General features: G+C 43.7%; 1 protein-coding gene across 2 annotated transcripts in view; it reads left to right on the top strand.

Moving 5' to 3' along the window:
- Nucleotides 1-26,798, top strand: part of LOC137358745 (ectonucleotide pyrophosphatase/phosphodiesterase family member 3-like) — a 164,303-nt gene that overhangs the window by 71,299 nt on the left and 66,206 nt on the right. For both annotated transcript variants that reach the window (XM_068025043.1, XM_068025044.1), the window contains 8 exons: nt 977-1,085; nt 2,492-2,623; nt 4,225-4,256; nt 6,375-6,505; nt 14,441-14,510; nt 15,511-15,598; nt 22,900-23,072; nt 23,194-23,245. In XM_068025043.1, coding sequence (XP_067881144.1) covers nt 977-1,085; nt 2,492-2,623; nt 4,225-4,256; nt 6,375-6,505; nt 14,441-14,510; nt 15,511-15,598; nt 22,900-23,072; nt 23,194-23,245 — 787 coding nt within the window. The remainder of the gene's footprint in view (nt 1-976; nt 1,086-2,491; nt 2,624-4,224; nt 4,257-6,374; nt 6,506-14,440; nt 14,511-15,510; nt 15,599-22,899; nt 23,073-23,193; nt 23,246-26,798) is intronic.

The raw sequence follows: 26,798 nt of genomic DNA, 5'->3' as shown, positions 1-26,798 counted from the left end.
CATCCCTTCTGCAGGACCACTAATATTAATCCCATCCTCTACCTCTTGTTAGCTGAAGGTAAACTATTTAATTTGCATCTTCTCCTGGGCTATCAATTCACCCTCCCTGATTTCCAAGTTCTCTCTTGACAGTAAAAAGCTACCCCTTATTATCCCCTATCTGTTCTATTCTTCTGCTGTGTCCTATACCTGTATATAATGAATTCCCATTTTCTGGGGTGCTGCATACCTCTGTAATCCCTGTAACATTAGTTTCTTGCCTCCAAAAGGCATCTTATTCCAATACTTTTGACATTCAGATATATTTACCTTATAGCAGTCTCAACTATTTCCTTAGGTAGCACAGTTTCTTTATACTTCTTTACTTTCTAGGTTATATTATTCTCAGCCAGCACCTGCCCACCTTCCAGTGATATTGCTTTAGTGAACCCTAAATAGTTAGAGGACGAATCCACAGAAATGTGTAGAACCCCCCATTATAGTGCACATTAGTGCTGTGAGATGTTTTGCACCACAATGATATCACACATACCAAACAATTATGTAAATTTCTATCAGTAGCATGAGCATCTGGAAATGGAAATGTCTCATTTTTAGAGCAGTCAGCTTTTTAAACTTTGAACTTAAAAGAACTCAAGCCTTTCTCCATTCTTTCTTGAATTTCTAAGGATATTAAATCTAAGTATCCCATTGCCTCTCCACTAACATTGGACATTGTACAACTGTGCAAGGCCAGTGAGCAAAATTCTAGATATGTATTTACGAAAACACAAGCTTTCTTCAGCCTAAGAATAATACAAGTGAACAGCTTTCTCCATATACTGTACCACTTATTCAGGATAATTTGGGGGTAAAAATCTGAGGTAGGACTATGTCCTTCAGGTTGATGGATTGAATTGTAAAGCAGTAACTGCTGTTTAAGTAATTAAGTATTGCATCTCTTGAATAGAAGTGACTATCTCTTGCTATTTTGCAGGTGGTTGAAGCATTACAGTCAATTGATCAGATTGTAGGAATGTTGATGGATGGACTCAAACAGAAGAACTTACACAAATGTGTTAACCTCGTTATTATAGCTGATCATGGTATAATCTTTTTAATGTTGTTTGCCATCAATGCAAAAGATACACTCTAAGCATAGACTTAAAGGATTTTATTGGAACAAAGAAATGCAAGTTTGAAAAGAGATTAATATAGCGGTGATATCATAAATTTTCTACATCCCATCACACAGGCACATTTACTATTCTGAGGGGAAAATCACTATTGCAAATAATATGGGGGATGTTAGCATAGTGATGTTACTACACTAGTAATCCAGAGATTTGGCTTAATGCTCTAGAGACATGAGTTCAACTCCCACCACGGCAGCTGAGAGAATTTAAATTCAATTAATAAATCTGGAATAAAGTGCCAGTCTTATTAGTAATAACCATGAAACTACCAGATTGTTATAAAAACCCATATGGTTCACTAATGTCCTTGAGGAGAGAAAATCTGCCATCCTTAACTGCTCTCTGAAACAGTTTAACAAGCCTGTCAGTTGTAAAAAAACTGCTACAGAATAGCACTGTGGGTGTGCCCTACACCACATGGACTGCAATGGTTCATGAAGGTGGCTCACCATCACCTTCTCATGGGTAATTAGAGTTAAATGCTGGCCTTGTCAGCGACACTCACACCTCATGAATGAATTTAAAAAATCAAGCTGTTCCAGGCTTTTTTATTTTACCATAAATCACAGCACAGCAAAACAAATACAGTCAAGCCCGCTTAAATAAATAACTGATACTAGAATAAAACATTTAAGAGAATAAAATAGAATTACAGGTGATCAGTTAATATCCTGGCTGCATATCTTCAGTGTGAATGTTCACTAACATGTTCAGCTATACTCTGAGATCTCCAGGTATACTATTCTGATGCTGATGGTCTTTCAAACATGCACTTATTTGTTGCAATAAGATGAAAGGTCACTGACCTGAAATGTTAACTCTGTTCTCTTGGCACACATGCTGCCAGAGTTACTGAGTATTTCCAGCACTTTATGTTTTTCTAACCTTTAAGCTGGGTCCAGCAAAGAAACCCCATCAGATGCACATAGTGGGATTTTAGGTCTGGGGAGTAATGGGCTGCTCAGGAGTTTCTGTTCATAATGGATGGAAAATCCTGCAGAACCTGCTGACCCCCATCTGTGCTGGATGTGCATAGATATAAATGTTATTTAATTTGTGTATCTATCAATGAATAAGCATCATATCTGCACAGAGCTGTAGTTGTATTAGTGTTTATTATATACAGGCTATGCCAATATTAACAAAAATGGTCTCAACGAGAATTTTAAAATTAAAGATTTAGTATTTTACATTCTGCACTAAATGCAAATGCCGTTCTTGGAAAATGTGGTACTTGAAGTGGTTAATGCATTTTCAAAATGTTAATGATTTTACATTGTCTTACAGTTGTTTCCCTGGATTTCTTTGTCTTTCAGGAATGGATAAAACTTACTGTGATCAAATTGAATATATGACTAAGTATTTTGAAACAGTGGAGAATTTATATGTGTATAGTGGCCCAGCTGCTCGCATACGAGCTAAAAATGTTCCCGAGGACTATTTAACATGCAAGTACCTTTAACATAAAATACAAAATGATCTGTTAAAAATCATAGTTTGATGTACAAAATATCAGTAGAGCCAATTCCTCCAATGTGTGCTGAATTTAAAATTACAACTTCAAATATTGAGTGAAAATTAACACAAATTAGTCAAATTGGTTACCTATAAATTAACAGTTAATTAGCATTTTTTTCTAATTTATTTGTTTGTTCTGTTAAGAATGCTTTAAAGATTATGGCCCCAAAATTCTTCCGGGGTTACATAGAAATATAGAAAATAGGAGCGGGAGTAGGCCATTCGGCCCTTCAAGCCTGCTTCTCCATTCATTATGATCATGGCTGATTATCCAACTCAGTAACCTGTTCCCACTTTCGCCCCATATCCTTTGATCCCTTTAAACCCAAGAGCTATATCTAACTCCTTCTTGAAAACATACAATGTTTTGGCCTCAACTGCTTTCTGTGGTAGCGAATTCCACAGGCTCACCACTCTCTGGGTTAAGAAATTTCTCCTCATCTCAGGTACTTCTGGTCTTGCCCCAGACCTTTGATAAGAAGTCAGCAGAACTGCCACAGAGGAAGTGAAAGTGGCTGAAAATAGCTATTCATACCATTTCACTGCAGATTTTGCTGGTCTCCTGCTGATGTTATGGTGCAAAACCAGAAGAACATCTACAAAATCTCAGATTGGCATTTATTCCCTTCCTTTTTTCACATTTTCTTCTGTACAACATTTTTGAGAGTCCTCCACTACATTTCTTTGTCCCTGCAGCACCACACCATGCACTACCTGCCAACCAAATGGATTGGTTCTCCTCCTAGATCTCCTGCAATATTCCTCTTACAATATTACACATACGCGGCCATTATGATGGGTATAAGGACAATCCTAGAGGATGCTTTCCAAGGTTCCTTCTTGTGTGAAATATCTGGTCTCTAATTGGTGGCTTCCCACAGCAATGAGGCTGATATTTAGAGGGCTGGAATTGGGAAATCAATTTGCACCTCACCATTCCATGGCATTACTTGCTGCTGCTGAAACTGGCTGCCAGTCGCCAAAGAAATGGTAATGATTTAAAGTAATCACCATTTATCTGTTTGACTATTGACAACTTAAGTAATAACATAGAAACATAAAGGTGAGTTCCCCCATGGCCCTGTTGATGCACGCATCACCTGGTGAACTAATCAAACCAGGGAACTTCTAGTTTTGTGATGAGGGAGCTGATCGCAGCAGGAGCAATGATATTTTGGCCACAATTGGCCTCCTTGCTGCTGGGTTCAGAAGAAGCAGAATCCATCAGGATTCCTGCTCCTGATCACCTTTCAATCACACTGGGAATGGGATCAGATAAGCAAAGGATTGGGCCGCACTGTGATGTTCTGCACAGAAGAATTGTGTACTGACATTCATAGTCTAGGCTCACACACGTCGTATGATGACTTGAATGTGGTGGTGGAAGGCAGCAAGCACCGATGGACCCAAGATGTGTTTGTACCTTCACAAGAGGTGGAGGGAAAAGGAAGAGAACAAAGGAATAGACAGTAGCTCTGACTTCATTACCAGCTTTTTGTGGAATAACTACAATGATTTGTTTCTTTTTCAGTTGATTCAGAAGGAGTTGTTAAAAACCTTTCCGTAAGTAATGTAATAGAAAATCATTTCCATTTGCTGTAAAGCTTTGGCTGTTCCAGCTGTATTGTACTTTAATGCTACAAGTGAACTACAGTAGTCTTTCACTGTAATGTTCTTTGATATTCCAGAATTAGGGATTTTTTTCATTGAAATAAAGAAGGTTGAAAGGATCCGATATAGATTTTTTAAGGTGATGAAAGGTTTTGAGAAGATAAATAGTAAAACATTGGCTTCAATGTTAACTCATTCACAAAGGGCAAAAGAGGGTTGGGGGTTATGTTGAAATTTGTTAAATGGCAATGCTACCATTGCCTTTTTTATGATGGTGGTAGCATGCCTTAGCATGCCTTAGAGACTTAGCAGTTGGCAGGAAAAAAGACAGAAGCGCAAGGAGAGAGCCAACTGTGTAACAGCCCCGACAACCAATTTTTTCTGCAGCACCTGTGGAAGAGTCTGTCACTCTAGCCTTTATAGCCACTCCAGGCACTGCTCCACAAACTACTGACCACCTCCAGGCGCTTACCCGTTGTCTCTCGAGACAAGGAGGCCAAAGAAGAAGAAGGTAGCATGCCATTGAGGTGTCCTGCCCTTGAGAAGCAGAGCACTTCATTAATGTACTTAACTCAGGCTTCCACAGCGAAGTTGGGAGCATGACTTAAATTTAACCATTTTGCAGAACTGGTTTGCCAGGGCTTGGGAATTCAGTAGTGAAATGGAGGTGGGAGATGGGAGCTGCTGGCTCCAGGAGGTTAGTGCTTTTTACACACTCCTTGTGAACAAGGAGGAGTGAGAGTGCTCTGCCCGGCCCCTCAAGGAAGCCTTTGGCCCTCCTCCACCCTGCGCTCCCTCTTCCCGCAATTGGCGACCTCCCCAACAAGCCTTGATCTGTAACTCCCATCTTCCCTCTTGTCACTCTCTTCCTCTCCCGCCAAGCCTTTATCTGTAGCTCCTCCCCTCTCGATTGCTTCTCTCTTTCTCCCCCCCCCCCCCCACCGAACTTCGACCTGTTGTTCCCACTTTTCCAATTGCCACTTTCTTCCTCATCCCCCCCACCCCCACTATGTCCTGATCTGTCGCTCCCTCCCTTCCGATTGCAGGGGATAGTCTGCAAGGGTCCCCAACTACGGCTTCCGGCCGCTAATATTCCCGCTTCACAGCCAGCCAGCATGTCAATTCCCCCATGATACCGTGCTCCCCCATACCCTCCCCACCTCTACATTATTTCCACTCATTGGCAAAGGGAAATAGACTCAGCATTATCACTAGAAGAGCAAAGCTAGTGGAAATGTTTTCACATAGGTTTTTTATTAGAACGTTGAGTGCTTTATAACAGATGACTATTGAGGTAGAGATTATAACATCACTTGGAAGGGAATTAGCTAAGTACTTGAAAAGGATGCATATAAAAACATATGGGGGAAAGTGCAGGGCAGTGAGATTAAGAGTAGATTCCTACAATTAAGGAAGTAGCATCAACATAGGCTTGATGGGTCAAGTGGTCTTTTTATGTGCTGTAATTTGTATGACATCAAGTACAGGAGTCCAGGGCTATTCTGGAAATGTCAAAAAAAATCATTGAAAGATCAGATCATTGACCAGCTTTTCTTATGGTACAAACTGTCCTCACTATGTTTTCATTGGGCTGGAAATGTTTTACATTCATTTCTAAATCTACCAATTTAACCACTTCTGTGGTACATGCCCAATCAAATCTAGATATGTGACATACCAATATGGCTGGGGTAAGACTCAATTGATTGCATTGTCTACATTGCAAAGACAAAAATGTTCACAATATAATACATTTTACATAATAACAGAAAAATATCATGGCAAATTTATTCGTGTATTAATATGAATGAAGAGTGCTGAAAATTCATGATGTGACAAAAAATTTACGGTATGGAATGACACAATACAAATGACTTGCTACATTACATTATAAATTAGGACCATGTGACTGATTAATTCCACAAGTGGCAAACATCCTGCTCCTTATAAGAACATTTTTCTTTTGTCGCTGAATAGAAAACAAGTTTTGTTATTAGAGTTAAATATTTTCAATATAATTGTGATTTCTGTTATCATTCTTATATTTATTTTGTACGACTTCTATTTTAGTGCAGATTTCCTAACCAGCATTTCATACCTTATATGTCCAATGACCTGCCAAAGCGTTTCCACTTTGCCAACAACCTTAGAATAGACAAGGAGGTCCATCTGTACTTGGACAGACAGTGGCTGGCTGGACGGTATGTCATTTCTTTTATTCACATGCTTTCTGATTTATAATCTACCCCCTCGGTTACTTTCATATATCACTCTGAACTGCCTGCAGATGTCCACCTCTCTCTGAGCTCCACTGTTCAATTATTACACAAACTAAGAATGATGCCTTTCCCCTCCTATTTCCTAACTCTACCTATATGGATTCTGTCTTCATGCAACCCATCCTTACATTCTAGTGCTATGATAGAATACTTCAGTAGCACTTCTACCTTATCTCCCACCTCCCATTTCCCGTCCCTATCTCTACAGAATATATTACGTACAGGCATATTAAGTTCCTAGTTCTATTTAAATTTAGGCCACGTCTCCATTCTAGCTACTGTATTATATCCCTCCATAGTTATTAATGCTTCTAACTCTCCAATTTTGTTTAGAATGCTTTCTGTATTCATTTCCATACCATTTTATCCTGTCTAATTTTTTGATTTTGACTTTTTCCCGAGTTTTCATGTTCGCTTTTTAAAAAAATCCTTTCCCCTTCAACTTGTGTTTTAAACTCTCACTACCTGATAACCTGCTTATTTCTCTTTAGTTATTTATACAAAGCCTTCTGCTTCTAATCTAATAAATTTATTCATCCTATTCTCTCTTTCTCTATTCTCAAACCTAGGCATTCCTCACCCCATGCCATATTTTGTATTTGCTCTCTCTGACATTGCTGCTGTTTTGGTACCAGTGAAGGTTGTTCCTTTCCTATAGTGTTCCCTTATTCTAAATATTACTCCAATACCCCAAGAATGTAAACCCTTTCCACCTGCACCAAACTTGCAAGCACATGTTGATCTTTCTAACTTCTCTCCTTAACCTGCACAGGTGCTTGGCACGGGTATCAATCTGGAGATTAGGACCCTTGAGGTCTCATTTTCCAATCTAATACCAGCTCTGCAAATTCCTTCTTCAAAACCTCAAATGTACTTATATTTATGTCATTGGCTCCAAAGTGGACCATGTGGCAGCACAGTGACGCAGTGGTTAGCACCGGAGCATCACAGCAACAGCGACCTGGGTTCAATTCTGGGTACTGCCTGTGTGGAGTTTGCAAGTTCTCCCTGTGACTGCATGGATTTTCGCCGGGTGCTCCGGTTTCCTCCCACAACCAAAGACTTACAGGTTGATAGGTAAATTGGCCATTATAAATTGCCCCTAGTATAGGTAGGGGAAGGTGGGGATGTGGTAGGAATATGGGATTAATGTAGGAATAGTATAAATGGGTGGTTGATGGTCGGCACAGACTTGGTGGGCTGAAGGGCCTGTTTCAGTGCTGTATCTCTAAGTAAATAAATGTCTTTTGACTGCTTTCTCTTCCTTCTATCCTTTACTCTGACATCAGGGAGGCAATGTACCATTCAGGACTCCTAGTTATGATTGTAAAAAAAGGTTACCCCGATTGTAGAATCCCCAACTACCATCTCTCTTCTATTCTTGTAGTTTATCTGCCTCGACTCCCGTGAGTAGTCCCTTAATCTGCAGTGCCGTAATATTGATCAGAACCATCCTCCTCTGAGTTGCTGTCACTGTCTATCTCATACCTGTCCAAAGTTATAAAACTGTGAGAAAATCCAGCATCTAAGATTTCCATGCACCAGTGACTGCCAGTGTAGATAGCCACCCACTTCTCTCTTTTGATATTATCCTTATGTTCTGAACTGTCTAACACTATTTGTTGGGTGACCATGTCCTGGAGAGCATGATCTAGAAATTCCTCATCCTTCCAGTTGCTGTGGACTGTGACTAATTGCTACTGCAGCACAGAGATCTTCTGCTCCAGCTTTTCAATTTTCAGGCATTTGGTGCTGCCTCTGGACAAACTGGGGATCCATGAGGCCCATATATTGTGCTTTCCTGCACTGTCATCCTCATATTTTTCACTTAAAAATGTAAATAGTATTAACCTGAACTCACACTAGTACCAAATCCTCACAGGGACCAAATTCCTCATATTTCTCAGAAGGGAAAAAAACATCCTGTCCAACAGCACCTCAAGGCTGAATTCCCACTGGGGATAAATTCCAATCTCACAGTTTTTGGATGCGGGAAACACAATGTGTAATCACCTCGCACCTGGTCCTGTCGAGACAGGCAGCACGCAAACATTGTGCTGCCTCATCTAAGTGATTTCAGTGTGCAACCCAGTTTGGAACGTGCTGTTGACTGGCTGCATGCACAATGTGGGGGACCCAGCAGCATGTACGGCCAGCATGTGGCACACCTACCCTGCATGTCTTAGAGGTAGCCTGCTCCTCATTGTAGAGAAGTTGCTGCAGACTGTCTGTGGAAGACTTGGAGAGAAGCTAAAACAGCGAAAATGGAGCAACAGGCAAGAAAGAGGGTTCCAAAGTTTTCTAATTCAGAACTGAAGACATTAGTCCAGCAGGTGGAAAGGAGGAAAGATGCAATATTTCCACAGGTGGCCAGGAGGCCCTCACGGCACATCACGGGAATGGGAACAGGTGGCCAAGGAGGTCAGTTCCTGGAGTCTGACCTCGAAGACCTGGCAGCAGTGCCAGACGTTCAATGACCTCACACAAGTGGTTAAGGTCAGTGAGGATGAGAGAGAGCACTACAAGAGCAGCGCAAAAGATCCAAAAGCACAGCGGGGGTAAAGTAGCGGTGGAGAGAGAGTGAGGATGAGAGAGAGCACTGCGAGAACAGCGCCAAAGATCCGAAAGCACAGCAGGGATAAAGCAGTGGCAAAGAGAGAGAAAGAGCACTGTGAGAGAAAACCAAGAAAAAAAATCAAAGGGTGACGTCAAAGGAAAGCGGGTAAGTGATTGGTTGGTGAATATTTCTCTTTTTCTCTCTCTAAACTAGGGCAGTTTTTCAAATTAGGAGCCAGGAAATTAATAACCTCAATCAAGGTGAGTATATCAGTGAGTGAATGTATAAGAATAGGGCAGGTCTAGAGGCATTAATTAAAATTAATTCTTTAAACAAGGTGCCAAATAGATTCTAAAAGAGGGAATAGAGTTTTTTTTTAGATCATGGATGGGCAGCTGCGACTTGTTCTTTGCAATTCATGCACCATGTGGGAACTCCAGGACACTTCACGTGTCTTGGTGACCACGTGTGTAGGAAATGTCTTCATCTCGAGCACAGGATTTCCAAGCTTGAGAGGCAGCTTGAGTCACTGCGGAGCATCAGGAAGGAGGTGAGTTTCCTGGATTGTGCTTTCCAAGAGAGAATCTAACCATCTCCCCTTGACATTCAATGGCATTACGATCGCTGAATCCCCCACTATCAACATTCTGGGCGTTACCATTGACCAGAAACTGAAATGGAGTAAACATGAAAATACTGTGGTAACAAGAACAGGTCAGAAGCTAGGAATCCTGCGGCGAGAAATTCACCTCCTGACTCCCCAAAGCCTGACCAGCATCCACAAGGCACACGTTAGGAGTGTGATGGAATACTCTCCACCTACCTGGATGGGTGCAGCTCCAACAACACTCAAGAAGCTCGACACTATCCAGGAAAAAGCAGCCTGCTTGATTGGCACCTCATCCACAAATATTCACTCCCTCCACCACCAACGCACAGTGGCAGCAGTGTGTACCATCTACAAGATGCACTGCAGCAATGCACCAAGGCTCCTTAGACAGCACCTTCCAACCCGCGACCTCAACCACCTAGAAGGACAAGAGCAGCTGATGCATGGAACACCACCATCTGCAAGTTCCTCTCCAAGCCACACACCAGCCTGTCTTAGAACTATATCACTGTTACTTCACTGTTGCTGGGTGAAAATCCTGGAACTCCCTTCCTAACAGCATTGTTGGTGTACCTACACCCTAAGGACTGCAGCAGTTCAAGAAGGCAGCTCACCACCACCTTCTCAAAGGCAATTAGGGATGGGCAATAAATACTGGTCTAGCCAGCGATGCCCACATCCCATGAACAAATAAAAAAAAATGAGGTGGCCCTCCCACAGGCAATAAGAGTTCAGGATACGAGGTGGTTGGCCATCCGGAAGATGAGGAAGAGGCAGAGGTGCAGGAGTTTTTAGGGTCTGTGCCACTCTCAAACAGCATTGGAGAGTGCTGGGAGTGACGATACCCTGAAGGAGCGCAGTCCAGACCATGGCACCAATGGGAATGGGTCTGCACAGAGGGAACAGAAAAGTGTAGAAATGCAGTTGTTATAGGAGATTCCATAGTCAGGGGAACAGACAGATATTTCTGTAAACGTCATTGTGAGTCCTACATGGGTGTGTTGCCTCCCTGGTGCCAGGAAAGGGAAGGATGCCGAATATTTTGCAGAAAGAAGGGAGTGAGCCAGAAGTTGTGGTACACGTTAATGCCAACGACACATCAAGGGTAGATATTGAGGTCCTACAGTCAGATTGCCACTGGGCGGCACAGTGGCGCAGCGGTTAGCACCGCAGCCTCACAGCTCCAGGAACCCGGGTTCGATTCCGGGTACTGCCTGTGTGGAGTTTGCAAGTTCTCCCTGTGTCTGCGTGGGTTTTCTCCGGGTGCTCCGGTTTCCTCCCACAAGCCAAAAGACTTGCAGGTTGATAGGTAAATTGGCTATTATAAATTGTCACTAGTATAGGTAGGTGGTAGGGAAATATAGGGACAGGTGGGGATGTTTGGTAGGAATATGGGATTAGTGTAGGATTAGTATAAATGGGTGGTTGATGTTCGGCACAGACTCGGTGGGCCGAAGGGCCTGTTTCAGTGCTGTATCTCTAATCTAATCTAATCTAATCTAATCTAATCTTTCAGGAGCTAAGGAGGAAGTTAAAGAGTAGGATCTGGTAAAGAGAAGGTAGTAATCTCTGGATTACTCCCAGTGCCACACCCTAGTGAGAATAGAAATAAAAAGATAGGGAGGATCAGTGTATGGCTTGAGGCATGGTGCAAGAGGGAGGGCTTCAGATGCTTGGGGCATTGGGACCAGCCCTGGGGCAGAAGGCACCTATTTAAAAGGGACGGGTTGCACTTAAACAGGACTGGAACCAATATCAGGGAATCAGCTCCATCATACAGAAGGAGGAATAAGGACAGTATTAGAGAAGGAAGTAGTTCCATATTGGACAGAAGCAGACTGAGAAGGGTTACGAGGAATGCAAAGACAATGTATGTAAATGCACTGTGTGGTGAATAGGTTTGGTGAGCTACAAGCACAAATATCAGTATGGGAATATAATGTAGTGGCAATAACGGAAACGTGGCTTAAAAATGACGAGGACTGGGTGCTTAATATACAGGGATATAAAGTGTTCAGAAAAGATAGAGAAGCAAAAAGGGAGGTGGGGTGGCAGTACTGATTAGGGAAGACATTATAGTGTTGGAAAGAGGGGAAGTCCTTGAGGGGGCAAGGGCAGAATCCATTTGGTTAGAGTTGAGAAGCAACAAGTGTATGATCATGCTACTCGGGGTATTCAATAGGCCTCCAAACAGTGAGAGAGAGATAGAGGAGCAAATCTGCAGGGAAATCACAGAGATGTGCAAGAACTACAGAGGGGTGATATTGGGGGACTTTATCCAACTATCAATTGGGATAATTTTGGAGAAAAGGGTAAGGAGGGGGAGCAATTTCTGGATTGTGTTCAGAACTTCCTTGATCAGTATGTTCTCAGCCCAACTAGAAAGGAGGAATTAAGAGGATCTTCTGGTCATGGTCACACACCAACTGATAAAGTGGTGGCCCTTGTGGTTATGCAACATCTCCCCATTAACATGTGGGGCCCAAAGTGACACGTGTGTGCAGTTGATTGCACTCTGCACCAATTGGAATCCTGCCATCTTGGCAAATGCACGTGTTCTCTCCCCCTGTTTCTCTCTGATCAATGAGAAAATGATGAAGTCCCCTCTCCTTCCATACAGAGCCTCTTGTCACTTCCCTGATGATGCAATGGATGGTGATCTGCGAGATGTTCCCTTGTGGAAGGATACGCTTGGGTAGGGATTTAGGGCGACGTTGACCTTGACATCATCCTCACCCTGCTGTGAATTGGAATGAGGTCACATGTCTGCTCCGAATGCCCAATTTATACAGCATTAAAGATCACAGTCTTTTAAAACATAACCCCATTCTACAAAGTCCAGCGTTCATAACAAAAGTGTCCTTACCAACTTTCCTCTCCTCACCAATATCATTGAAAAAATATATTAACTGATCATTCAGCTCATGTGAATGTTGCTTCCTTTGGCTGAGTAACAATGATCACTGTGTTTCAAAAAAAAGTAATGCACTGTGCTAAGTGTTTTGAAATTACTTCGACATGAAAAATGCTATATTATGCAATTATTATAGAATTATAACTGATTAAAGGATTTTTGCATATAGTTGTGCCTGTATTCTCTAAATAAACAAATATTTTTATAAACAATGGAAAAATAGCCAATTTGCAAATCACTGTACTGCTCTCAACTAATTATTCATTCAGCAATTGAATTGAACAATAACAATAGAAAGCTTCATAAAATGATGCAGCTTGCGTCAAAGCATCTGGTTTTGAAATTTGCTGTTGTTTCTATGCAACATATAACAGGGATTGACAGCATTCAGTATGATCAGCATTAAAATAGGTAATATGGGATCTCTTAACCTTGGATCAGGAAGTTATAAGATAGGAGCAAATGAAAGGAGTTATTTCCTTGGAAGTCTGTGCTTGGGGTGTTAACTATGGAAATTAGGGTACATGGGAAGGAAAACTATAAGAAATGCTAGAAATATATTTTCCAATTAACTAGTATTGGGTGCTTTTCATATTAGTGCATTTTGGTGACCTAAAATTGTTTTGAGTTCTGGACTTTGAGAAACTTTTAAATTACTGCAGACTGCTTCATTTAGTAACAGAAGCTACAAATGACTACACTTCGTACTGGACTGCCATACCACAAGTGGCTGAAATTACTGCCTGGGTACTTTATCTCATGTCAAGTAACAAGTTTAAAAGTTAAAAAAAAAACTGTTGGTCTGCTACATTACCACTAACATAGAATAGTAGTCTCCATGGCAATTACTTAGCAACTGAACTTCCTTAACTGTTCCCCTCCATTCCACACACCATCCTGACTTGGAACTATATCGTTGTTCCTTTGCTGTCGCTGGGTCAAAATCCTGGAACTCCCTTCCTAACAGCACTGTGGGTGTACTTACATCCCAATGACTGAAGCAGTTCAAGATGGCAGTTCACCACCACCTTCTCAAGGGCAATTAGGGATGGGCAATAAATGCTGGCCTTGCCAGCGATGCCCACATCCCATGAACAAATAAAAAAAAAGTTCTGGCGGACTTCCACCATGATGGTGGGAGTCGGCAGAACGGCCCTGAAATAAGCCATGACCTAGATACGCCAAGTTCCAACCTAAACTGGGATTTCTTACTTGCCCTTATAAGAGGCAGTGTCTGTGCCAACCCATTACAGAGCCAGTGACCTAAAGGAGATTGGGCCGGAGACTCCCTACACGTGGAATTCCATGTGATGCAGAAAGACACCAACAGCGTGGTTCAATCCCCGTACTAGCTGTGGTAGTTCATGGAGGCCTGCCTCCTCGCCTTGTCCCACCCTTGAGGAGTGGTGACCCTCAAGCTATACATAATCAACTGTCTCTCTCTAATGGGGAGAGATGCCTATGGTCCTTTGGGAACTATGGCTTGAGCAATGATACAAGGCATATGTTTGGAGGCCACAGAGCTGTGCATCTGGGCTAACTGAGGACATCCACACCAGGAAGAGGACAGCAGGCAGGTGCCAGAGTTTCCGGCAGCATGTGTTTGCTCCATGCAAGTCAGGCACCCTCCTTTTGACCCTGCATTCACCTGCGGGACCACCACTGGAAGCTATCAGTATTTTCAGGCTGTTAATCTTCATGTCCTTTATTTTTTCCATTCTATGCTATTCATTGTCGTTCTCTTATAAAGTTCCTGTTTTTAAAAATCATTTTCAGAGATCCGTTGACATTCAACTTCTGTGGTGGTGGAAATCATGGCTATGATAATGAATACAAAAGCATGCAAGTAAGTAATTAGAATATATAACAACGTACAACTCACAATTGCCATATAGGGGGATGGTCTCCTCTGTCCTGTGTGTAGTTAGAATGCATTCTTTCTAAACATGGTATGATTTTGGTATGCATAACCACCCAATCTCCAACCAACATGGTTGGGCTAATTTCCTGTTTCTGCATTCCTGGCATGGAATATCGCCCTTCATGAGCACGTAATAGAAAATTGCGCAGGCGCAGGGCATGATTGTGCTTCATTGAAATTGCGGCAGCATAGTAATTTGCTATTACATTACCACTTAAGCATATCACAAAGATGGCTAATGTGGGAAATGGATGAATTCACAATGGTGTAGTCAGAGGTGAGCCTCAGCACATTTGTCAGGCAGAGTAGTGAGATCAAAATTCTGCATTTGACAACAGTTGACTTGACCTTAGAGTGGTTGATGCTGACACTAAGGGGAGGTAATTTGATGAGTCCATTTTCCAGCAGGGAATGTCCCCCAATGGGAGAGCATATCATAAAGTTCGGATTGCAATGCCCACAATCTTCTGACCATGATGAGACAATCATGGGCAATGTGCACCTGAATATGCACTTCCAACAAGTGAGGATCCCCACCAGGACTGTTGACTTGTGACATTAGCTCATGGATACAAAATTGACAAGAAATATTCCATTTAATAGAACCAACATTTATCATTGTGATGAGTAGAAAAATTTACCACTGTTGTTGTCGGGCATTTCTGCCAAAAACGGCAAAATTTCTTGGAAGTAATTAAGTACAAATTTGGGGTTTTGAAAGTAGTGGTGCTCATGGAAGCCCATTACAACTTTCCATTGCAAATTTTACCACAGAATTAGGCCTTGCATCCGTGGAAACATTTTATTTTGCAAGATCTGAGGGCAATAATTCCCTTTTAATGTGCGCTTTCCCTATTTGATAAACAAATTTGTGTTTTTTTTTCTTCTTGTATTAACCATGTTTTCTCTTGATGGTAAATTCTAGGCTATATTCATAGGTAATGGGCCAGGCTTCAGATATAAGACAGAGGTTGATCCATTTGACAATATTGAACTCTACAACCTGATGTGTGGTAAGTGCTTTCATATTATAAATAAATTCATGTAAGTGAATGGTTTTATTTTAACTCCAAATTACACATGATCAACGATTAATGTTGCTGTAAATAAAATGTACCATTGTAACTGCCCTTGAATGCTAAGGATTCTCCATGATGGACTTGTCTTTAATGTTATTGCAGTATAACTAGTTCAGAATGTCTATACGACAGATGATTGAAGGTAGTGACTCAAAGTATCCTGAAGCAATCCTACCTCAGCAGTGAGGACTAAACAGATAGTGAAATCTTAATGGGGCTGAATTTTCCTGTGCAATGACACTAACACTCCCCATTGCAGACCTGAAAAAAACATTTAGGCCGGAATTTAACATAACCTGGTCCGGGAAGCAGAAGCAGGTGCCGAAGGCACTCCCACTCTAGGCTCAACTGCTGCCGCGATCGAGCGCTTTATGTCCAATTAGCGTTTCACCGGCGGAGATGTGAACAGAAAAGGCGAGCGGGTAGGTCTGTTGCGGCGGGGGCGGGGAAAGAGCCGGACGAAGTTGCTGGCAGCTATTTAAAAGGGCTGTCAGCATCTTTAGTGGCTCTGAGAATGCTGCAAGCTTCACAGAGGACGGTGGGAGGAGCAGGAGCAGGAGCAGGAGCAGGAGCAGGAGCAGGAGCAGGAGCAGGAGCAGGAGCAGGAGCAGGAGCAGGAGCAGGAGCAGGAGCTACATTGAGGACACGTATAGCAGGCTGAGGGGAACGGGAGCTGTCCTTGGACCTGAAAGGGCGACAAACTGGACCTTCACAAATACCAACCTGAGACCTTGGAGGACCATTACCCACTTGCGGCAATGGCAGAGAGAACCAACCGGGTAGCCCTACAGTTCTCCGATGACTCCCTGCATGCCCCCTCCAGGCGGCTGAGGCTAGGCGGGATGCCCTCTTCCCACCAGAGAGAAGGAGGAGGCCTCCCAGGAAGGCCTGGATAGAAGTTGCGAAGGAGGTCATCAGCTGTGGGGTTGTGAGGAGGACATGGATTAGTGCCACAAGCAGGTCAATGACCTTCTCTGCTCTGCCAGGGTAAGTAGTATATCTCAGTCCTCGTTGCTTTGTACTCAGATGGGTGGGTATCCAGATGTTGATGTTGCAAAGTGAAAGCCCTTCATCTGGAGTTAATGGCTGCAGCTCTGTCCTGGGGCATATGCTGGGCATATCTGACCTGCACAAGGGTCCAGAAGTGTGCCAACCTTACACTTGAATGGCAATGGTCCCTGACTGGTCAAATCAGTCTTGAACTTGATGAACTGGTTGGCCTGCCTGAATATGGCATCAGTTACCAGCCTTATGCAGTGATGTGCATATGACTGAGAGATTCTGCATGTCTCCTGTGGGAGCCTGGAATGAGCCTGATGTGCTGAGGTCCAAAGTGACTGTGACCTTGAGAGCCACCGGCAATGGATAGTCACCCATGCAGTTGGAGCTGACCTCTGCTGCCATCATCTTACATAGGGATGTGATAGTCTCTCGGGCCAGGCACAGTCTTCTAAGGCACCTGTGCTCTGACATCTGTAGGAAGCGCAACCGCTACCGGTACACCCTGCCTATTGAGTAGACTCATCTCCTCACAGATCTTTGTTCCTGGTGCACTCTGTGGCCTTCTGCCCCTCCCCCATTACCAGGCTGCAGCCGGACAACAGGTCGCTGATTTCCTTGGCCACTTGGCCACCTGTCCCTCCTTGTGCCGTTCCCTTCCTCGCTGGGGTCCCTCCTCCAGAGTGGACAATGCCCATGGCTGCAGTGTCCCAAAGATGCACTGGGGACAGCTATTTGCTGCCTGCTGCAAGGACAGGCACTCGCAAACCCCTCCCCTACCTGGGATAAATCACAGAATCTGTGGTCTTACCAGGAGTATTACTCACTCAAGTGAGTCCTGGTGAGCCAGCAATATCAGCCCAGACCTTGGAATTTACTGCAAAATAAAACACACAAAACAGAAAACTCCAGTACCTCAAACTCCTTCAGTGAGAGAGAGGTTGCCACTCATTTAAAGCTGCCAGGTCTGCGACCACCCCCCCGTGTGGCCCATGTGCAGAATGTAAAATGACACAGGGGACATAAAATGGCTGTCAATCGACTTTTTAATCACTTCAATTGGCCGTCAATTGCCTTAAATCGGACAACGAGCGGCGTCCCCATCTCCCCTGCCATCGATCTTGCGTCATGATGTCGGGGACCCATTCCGACGTCATCGCCCACTATTTGTCGCTGCAGCCACCTCCGAGGTTGCCTGATTTGATCAAAGTAAAATTCTGGCAAAGTTTGCTCCTAGGTGAATGTGATGGGACAATTAGCTTCTGCAACTTGCTGTGATATAATTTTAGGGTCAATCTACTGAACTATTCCATCTTGCAATGGTCTCACTCAGATTTTTCCCCTTCCTCAACCAGCTCATTTTGCTTGCATAAGACAAAGAAGGAGGTGAAATAACATTAGTACTTGTTCTAAAATAAACATTTCCTTTGGGCCAGCCATACTTGCAATCATATACTTACACTGGAATAAATGGCATTTCAAACTGTTCTGCCAAGTATTGTAACTCAGAATTAAACATAAGATTTCCTTCTACAACGATTATTTGCAAATTATATTAGAATTATGCTTCAGCCCTAGGCTGACAGCAGAGCTGTTATTTCAAGCTCAGTGCCTGTCAGAATGTGTTGTTATACGGCCAGCAAGTTGTGATTTAATTTTTTCCATTTCAATTTTGTGCACTTGGCTGCTGAATGGGGAAGCACCATTTCCTTTCTCCAAGGATTCATATGAAAGTTAGCTGTTTTTGTGTGAGTGGACATTAGGCAACAGAACAAAGTCTAACTTCAATAAAGAGAGAATGCGTTATGCAATGAACTGCTTGTGCAGGTGTGAAATTGAAGTTGGAAACTTGGTCTTGCATGCAGCCTTCAGCTCTGAAGAATTTGTTGTCATAAATGTCTGTTTAATCCAGTGCTAATGAACATTAAATAAGACCTTGAGTCTAGCAGTTCATAAGAACATAAGAATGTAAGAAATAGGAGCTGGGGTAGACCATATGGCCCATCACGTCTGCTCCGCCATTCAGTACGATCATGGCTGATCTTTGGCTTCAACTCCACTTTCCCGCCCGCTCCCAGAATGTTGCCAGGGCTTGAAAACTGCAGCTATGAGGAAAGGAAAGATTGGATTGGCTAGGGTTGTTTTCCTTAAAACAGAGGAGGCTGAGGGGTGACTTAATTGAGGTGTACAAAATTATGAGGGGCCTAGATAGAGTAGACAGGAAGGACCTGCTTCCCATGGTGGGGAGGTCAATTACCAGGGGGCACAGATTTAAGGTGATTGGTGGAAGGATTAGAGGGGACATAAGGAAAAACCTTTTCACCCAGAGGTTGGTGGGTGTTTGGAATCGGTGGTGGAGGCAGAAACCCTCAACTCATTTAAAAGGTACCTGGAACAGCACCTGAAGTGCTGTAACCTGCAAGGCTATGGACCAGGTGCTGGAAGGTGGGATTAGATTGAAAGACTAGTTTTTTCAGCCAGCGCAGACACAATGGGCTGAATGGCCTCTTTCTATGCCGTAACTTTTCTATGGGAGCAGGATTCCTAGCCTCTGACCTGCGCTTGTAGCCACGGTATTTATATGGCTATTCCAGTTCAGTTTCTGGTCAATGGTAGCCCCTAGGATGTTGATAGTGGGGGATTCAGCAATGGTAATACCGTTGAATGTCAAGGGGAGATGGTTAGATTCTCTCTTGTTGGAGATAATCATTGCCTGGCACTTGTGTGGCACGAATGTTACTTGCCACTTATCAGCCCAAGCCTGGATATTGTCCAGGTCTTGCTGCATTTCTACACGGACTACTTCAGTATCTGAGGAGTCACGAATGGTGCTGAATATTGTGCAATCATTAGCGAGCATCCCCACTTCTGACCTTATGATTGAAGGAAGGCATTAATGAAGCAGCTGAAGATGGTTGGGCCCAGGACACTACCCTGAGGAACTCCTGCAGTGATGTCCTGGAGCTGAGATGATTGACCTCCAACAACCACAAGCATCTTCCTTTGTGCTAGGTATGACTCCAGCCAGCGGAGGGTTTTCCCCCTGATTTCCATTGACCTCAGTTTTGCTCGGGCTGCTTGATGCCGTACTCAGTCAAATGCTGCCTTGATGTCAAGGGCAGTCACTCTCAACTCACCTCTTGAGTTCAGCTCTTTTGTCCATGTTTGAACCAAGGCTGTAATGAGGTCAGGAGCTGAGTGGCCCTGGCGGAACCCAAACTGAGCATCACTGAGCTGGTTATTGCTAAGCAAGTGCCGCTTGATGGCACTGTTGATGACACCTTCCATCACTTTACTGATGATTGAGAGTAGGCTGATGGGGCGGTAGTTGGCTGGGTTGGACTTGTCCTGCTTTTTGTGTACAGGACATACCTGGGCAATTTTTCACATTGCAGGGTAGATGCCAGTGTTGTAGCTGTACTGGAACAGCTTGGCTAGGGGCGTGGCAAGTTCTGGAGCACAGGTCTTCAGTACTATTGCCGGAATATTGTCAGGGGCCATAGCTTTTGCAGTATCCAGTGCCTTCAGTTGTTTCTCGATATCAGGCGGAGTGAATCGAATTGGCTGAAGTCTGGTATCTGTGATGCTGGGGACTTCATGAGGAGGCCGAGATGGATCATCAACTTGGCACTTCTGACTGAAGATTGTTGCAAATGCTTCAGCCTTATCTTTCGCACTGATGTGCTGGGCTCCCCCATCATTGAGGATAGGGATATTTGTGGAGCCACCTCCTCCAGTTACTTGTTTAATTGTCCACCACCATTCACGGCTGGATGTGGCAGGACTGCAGAGCTTAGATCTCATCTGTTGGTTATGGGCTCGCTTAGCTCTATCTATCGCATGCTGCTTACGCAGTTTGGCATGCAAGTAGTCCTGGGTTGTAGCTTTACCAGGTTGACACCTCATTTTGAGGTATGCCTGGTGCTGCTCCTGGCATGCCTTCCTGCACTCTTCATTGAACCAGGGTTGGTCTCCTGGCTTGATGGTAATGGTAGAGTGGGGGATATGCCGGGCCATGAGGTTACAGATTGTGGTTGAGTACAATTCTGCTGCTGCTGATGGCCCACAGCGCCTCATGGATGCCCAGTTTTGCATTGCTACATCTGTTTGAAATCTATCCCATTTAGCATGGTGGTAGTGCCACACAACACGATGGACGGTGTCCTCAATGTGAAGGCGGGACTTTGTCTCCACGAGGACTGTGCGGTGGTCATTCCTACCAATACTGTCATGGACAGATGCATCTGCGGCAGGCAGATTGGTGAGGACGAGGTCATGTATGTTCTTCCCTCGTGTTGGTTCCCCCACCACCTGCCGCAGACCCAGTCTAGCAGCTATGTCATTTAGGACTCGGCCAGCTCGGTCAGTAGTGGTGCTACCAAGCCACTCTTGGTGATGGACATTGAAGTCCCCCACCCAGAGTACACTTTGTGCCCTTGCCACCCTCAGTGCTTCCTCCAAGTGGTGTTCAACATGGAGGAGTACTGAGTCATCAGCTGAGGGAGGGCGATAGGTGGTAATCAGTAGGAGGTTACCTTGCCCATGTTTGACCTGATGCCATGAGACTTCATGGGGTCCGTACTCGATGTTGAGGACTCCCAGGGCAACCCCCTCCCTACTGTATACCACTGTGCCGCCACCTCTGGTGGGTCTGTCCTGCCGGTGGGACAGGACATACCCGGGGATGGTGATGGCAGTGTCTGGGACATTGTCTGTAGATAGGAAATCTGAAACTATTTTTTTTGTAATACTTTCTGAACCTACTATTTAAGTAGCATGAAAATATATTTTGTAATTCTTATTAACATACCACAGAGTGGAATTGTGTACAAAATAACCAATTGGCTAGACCTAATGTAAACAAGTTCCACATCCAATAACAGTTATGTTTGTATGAGGATTACATACTTTCTTAACAAAAAACTGACATTTCGAACAGTCTGTTCCATGTTGATGAAATAATGTCTGTCTTATTGTGGGATGGGTGACTATGATCTCATTTCTTTGTGTGAATGAGTAAGTACTTCCAAGGGGCGCATGGAGCTGCATCACCAAGACCTCCAGATCTGATTGTGAGTTGGGGAAGATGCATTCTCAAGTCTGGCACTGAAATAGAGGGCAGGATTTTCGGGCCCCATCGAGGTCGGGAATGGAGGCGGATGGGGCCCGAAAATACCCGTTTCCTTCCACCATTCCTGGCACCGGCCATTTTGGGGAGACAGGTTCAGGGCCAGGCAAGGCTCCCCACCCCCAATTAGACTCATTAAGAGCCTTCTAACGGTGGGTAAAAGAAGCCGACTGGGATTTTCCAATCAGCCTCTAGTTTCCCAACGCAACAGGGGAGGCAGTTCAACTGCCGGAGGTGGGCACCCAGTGGTTGGCTGGGGGGAGTGCAATGCTCCAGGCAGGCCTATAGCCCCTCCCTGCCTGCTTGGGTGGGGTGCAGCCAAAGGCTGCCCTGCAGAGGAATTCCCCCTCCACAGTGGTGGGCTGGCTGCTTTTTCTATTTTTAAATTAAATGTTTTAATAAGTGCCTGAGAGGGTGCCTTCGTGTTGAAGTACCCTCTCAGTTACTTACCATTTACTGCAACCGGGTGCTCATCTGAAGCTGGAAGGCCTCTGATTGGCCCTCCAGCTTCCAGAGCCCACCCGCTGCCCTTTATTGGACAGGGAACCTATCTCCATGCCAATTAAATGGGTGCCCCAGTCAAAATCTCAACGAGTGACTGCTTCGCCCCAAGAGTGGGTTCGGGATCAGAAACAGTTCCGGCTCCTATTTTTAGCCCCCAAAGTGAAAATTCAGCCCAGAGAGTCTGTCAAAGCATTGACGACAATGGCATTTTCCTTTTGAGCTGACAGTGAGTGGATATGTTAGTGTCGGTGGAAGAGGGATGGTTCATGAACAATAAATCTATTGTCAATTCTCAGTTGATGCTAATGTGACACATGACTGTAAATCTGTTTCTTTGGAGAAATAAAACAAGGTACCGACCTTGAAAAGAGTCCACGTAAAACTTCCTTTGTCGGATTGTAAACTTATTGGTTGCTTATTATTTGCTCCATAATAATGTTTATTTTTCCACTGGCTCTAACTCACAGATTGCCAGTTGTCGTGAGTAAATAATGCTTTCTTCAAGCATGTGATTTGAATAAATACTGAAAGAAATACTAAAGAACCAAAGGCACAGTTGTGTATTTGTAACAGGATTGCTCTGTGATTTTTCTTCCCTTGTTAGATTTGTTGAAGATCACACCTGCACCTAATAATGGGTCTCATGGCAGTCTAAACCATCTGCTAAAGAATCCTTTTCATAGCCCTGTTCTTCCTACAGAGGTATCTGCTTTATCTGTCTGCGCACTCTCCCAATTGATTCCAAATGACAATCTGGGATGTTCATGTAATGCCTCAGTAAGTAGAGGACTAGCTGCTCCATTTCATGTTAATTTCACATTATACTGAATTGTTCAATGTTACTTTCAGAGCCACCAAGTAAACTTTGATATCAACAGAATGTATTTATGTTCCTTAGACACTGTCTGTTCAGGAAATGAATCAAAGAATCAACCTTACAGACATGGAAGGTAAGATAAAATATTGTTTTTATAATTGTTTTGCCATGTCAAATGTTTAGCAATTCTGCAAGAGTATGATGAATCTTAAGTTTGTAGTTTAGAGTTTGTAATTGGAAAAAAAAAGCTACCAAATTATTACAGAATAAATTCCTAGCTAAAAGTAACTCATGTACAAGATTTATCTTGGGATTACTTGTTATTCTTCTGAATAATGTTTTCTTCACAATGAATATGCAACATCTGCATGAAGGATAGACAATTCGACATGAGTGAAACCAGTGTTGTAAGAACAGTTAATTTTCCAAGAAAATGTTCTCAGGAATGGCATATTCCTGCAATAGATGTAATTGTTTTCAGTACTCTGTTTTCAGTAGTGTTAGATTAATGCACTCTATAGTACTTTCAGCAATGCAAAGTATTGATTGTAGCCCTATCCCCACAAACACATATGTGCACATATACACAATGGTAATTCCGTTGAATATTATGCGTAAATACTGGAGAAGTCAACATTGGCTTAATCCTAGGTGTGAGATTTGCAGTTATAATCATACTAAATGATTTAAATGATAAGCTGTATTATCACATGAAGCTCCTGTTTGTATTGTTGTGAAAAGGTATCTTACTGTTTTCTTTTCTCTGTTATTTTCCCAACTTTACGATTTGCGATATCAAAGTTTCTTCCCATCTATTGCCCAGATTAATATACAGTAGCCTAGAGTAACATAGAGTAAGAAAGTAGAGCCAGACCTTTCAGATCAAAATCCTGGAACTCTCTACTTATCAGCACTGTGGGTGTACCTATACCAGATGGACTACAGCAGTTCAAGAAGGTAGCTAACCACCACCTTCTCAAGAGCAATTAGGAATTGGCAGTAAGTGCTGGCCTTGCCAGAAATGCCCACATTCCATGAACAAACAAAAAAAAGTGAAATTAGGATACACTTCTTCACACAAAGGGTGCTGGTGGTTTGGAACTCTCCCGCAAATGGCAATTGAACCCACGCCAGTTTTAAAACTAAGTTTGCTAAATCTTTGTTCAACAAAGCTATTAGGGGATATGGGGCAAAGGCAGGTATATGATGTTAGGTCACAATCAACCATGATCTCACTGAATGGTGGAATAGATTCAAGAGTCTAAATGGCTACTCCTGTTCCTATAACCACATACATAATTTAAGCAGATTATATGTCAGCAAACGAAGATGGGAGCACCAATCCCTGAATACAGGGTTGACATTTAGTGGAGTACTTGTGTCTGATGTGAGCAGAGTGCCTGCCCACCCCCCACATAATAGATCTGGCAAGCAGGAGGTCAAAGCTCTAGTGTTTGATCATCCAGTGAGATACTCGCATCTCATGGGAATGGATTGGCGCCACTCCTATCACATCTAGCCAGTCCTCCTGGTAGGGAGTTGTAAGGCATGCTAAAGACTTATTGATGTAAAAAAGGGGCTTTGTTTCAGAAATGACCCAGAGCACAATCTGCTCGATGTAAAAACAGTGGAAGAAATGAGTTGTCTCATGTACCACGAGACATAGAAGATACATTTGTTGACACATTATTAATTTAACATTTGCAGAGTCAAAGGATCCCTCAGCTCAAAGGTGAGAGTTCATACCTTGCAAACCAATGTTCACCAACTCAAATCTTGCAGATATCACAACAGTTTTGCTCGCTGCTAACCTACAGAAATGTCCCAAATTCTAACAACGCATTTCTCATTTGGAAATGTTGCTCTGCCAAATTATCAGAGTGTGTAATGCATTGTTTTCACACTGATATTTGAGCAATTCTTGCTTTTTTTGTTACCAAAAGAAAGCTAGTCTAATGATCGTCATGAAACCATAGTAAAAAATTGTCGTAAAAACCCATCTGGTTCAGTAATGTCCTTTTAGGGAAGGAAATCTGCTGTCCTTAACTGATCTGGCCTACATGTGACTCCAGGCCTACAGCAATGTGGTTGACTCTTACATGCCCTCTGAAATGACCTAACAAACCAATCAGCTGTATCAAACCACTACAAAGTTGATAAGGAATGAAGTCGGAAGGACCACCCGGCATCGACCTCGGCACCGGAAATGACAACGGCAAACACAGCCCTGTCAACCCTGCAAAGTCCTCCTACTAACATCTGGGGGCTTGTGTCAAAGTTAGGAGAGCTGTCCCACAAACTCGTCAAGCAACAGCCTGACATAGTCATACTCACAGAATCATACCTTACAGACAATGTCTCAGACACTGCAATCACTACCCCCGGGTATGTCCTGTCCCACCAGCAGGACAAACCCAGCTGAGGTGGCGGGACAGTGGTATACAGTCGGGAGGGAGTTGCTCTGGGAGTCCTCAACATTGACTTCAGAACCCATGAAGTCTCATGGTATCAGGTCAAAATTGGGCAAGGAAACCTCCTACTGATTACCACCTACTGCCCTCCCTCAGCTGATGAATCAGTACTCCTCCATGTTGAACACCACTTGGAGGAAGCACTGAGGGTGGCAAGGGCGCATAATGTACTCTGGGTGGGGGACTTTAATGTCCATCACCAAGAGTGGCTTGGTAGCACCACTACTGACCAAGCTGGCTGAGTCCTAAAGGACATAGCTGCTAGACTCGTTCTGCAGCAGGTGGTGAGGGAACCAACAAGAGGGAAAAATATACTTGACCTCGTTCTCACCAATCTGCCTGCTGCAGATGCATCTGTCTATGACAGTATTGGTAGGAGTGTCCACTGCACAATCCCTGTGGAGACAAAGTCCCATCTACATGTTGTGGCACTATCACCGTGCTAAATGGGATAGATTTTGAACAGATCTAGCAACACATAACTGGGCATCATGAGGTGTTGTGGCCATCAGCAGCAGCAGAATTGTATTCAACCACAATCTGTAACCTCATGGCCTGGCATATCCCCCACTCTACTATTACCAGCAAGCTGGGGGACCAACCCTGGTACAATGAAAAGTGCAGGAGGACATGCTAGGAGCAGCACCAGGCATACCTCAAAATGAGGTGTCAACCTGGTGAAGCTACAACCCAGGACTACTTGCATGTCAAACAGCATAAGCAGCATGCGATGGATAGAGCTAAGCGATCCCACAACCAATGGATCCCCATCCTCAATGATGAGGGAGCCCAGCACATTAGTGCAGAAGATAAGGCTGAAGCACTTGTAAAAATCTTCAGCCAGAAGTGCTGAGTGGATGATCCATCTCTGCCTCCTCCCAAAGTCCCCAGCATCACTGATGCCAAGAAACAACTGAAGACACCGGACACTGCAAAGGCTATGGACCCTGACAATATTCTGGCGATAGTACTGAAGACCTGTGCTCCAGAACTTGCCGCACCCCGAGCTAAGCTGTTCCAGTACAGCTACAACACTGATATTTACCCTGCAATGTGGAAAATTGCTCAGGTATGTCCTGTACACAAAAAGCAGGACAAATCCAACCCGGCCAATTACCGTCCCATCAGTCTTGATCATCAGTAAAGTGATGGAAGGTGTCGTCAACAGTGCTAACAAGCGGCACTTGCTTAGTAATAACCTGCTCAGTGATGCTC

The sequence above is a fragment of the Heterodontus francisci genome, chromosome 3 (assembly GCF_036365525.1).
Source record: "Heterodontus francisci isolate sHetFra1 chromosome 3, sHetFra1.hap1, whole genome shotgun sequence".
Lineage (NCBI taxonomy): Eukaryota > Metazoa > Chordata > Chondrichthyes > Heterodontiformes > Heterodontidae > Heterodontus > Heterodontus francisci.
Note: the sequence above shows the minus strand (reverse complement) of the source record. Positions and strands in the feature narration are given on the sequence as shown.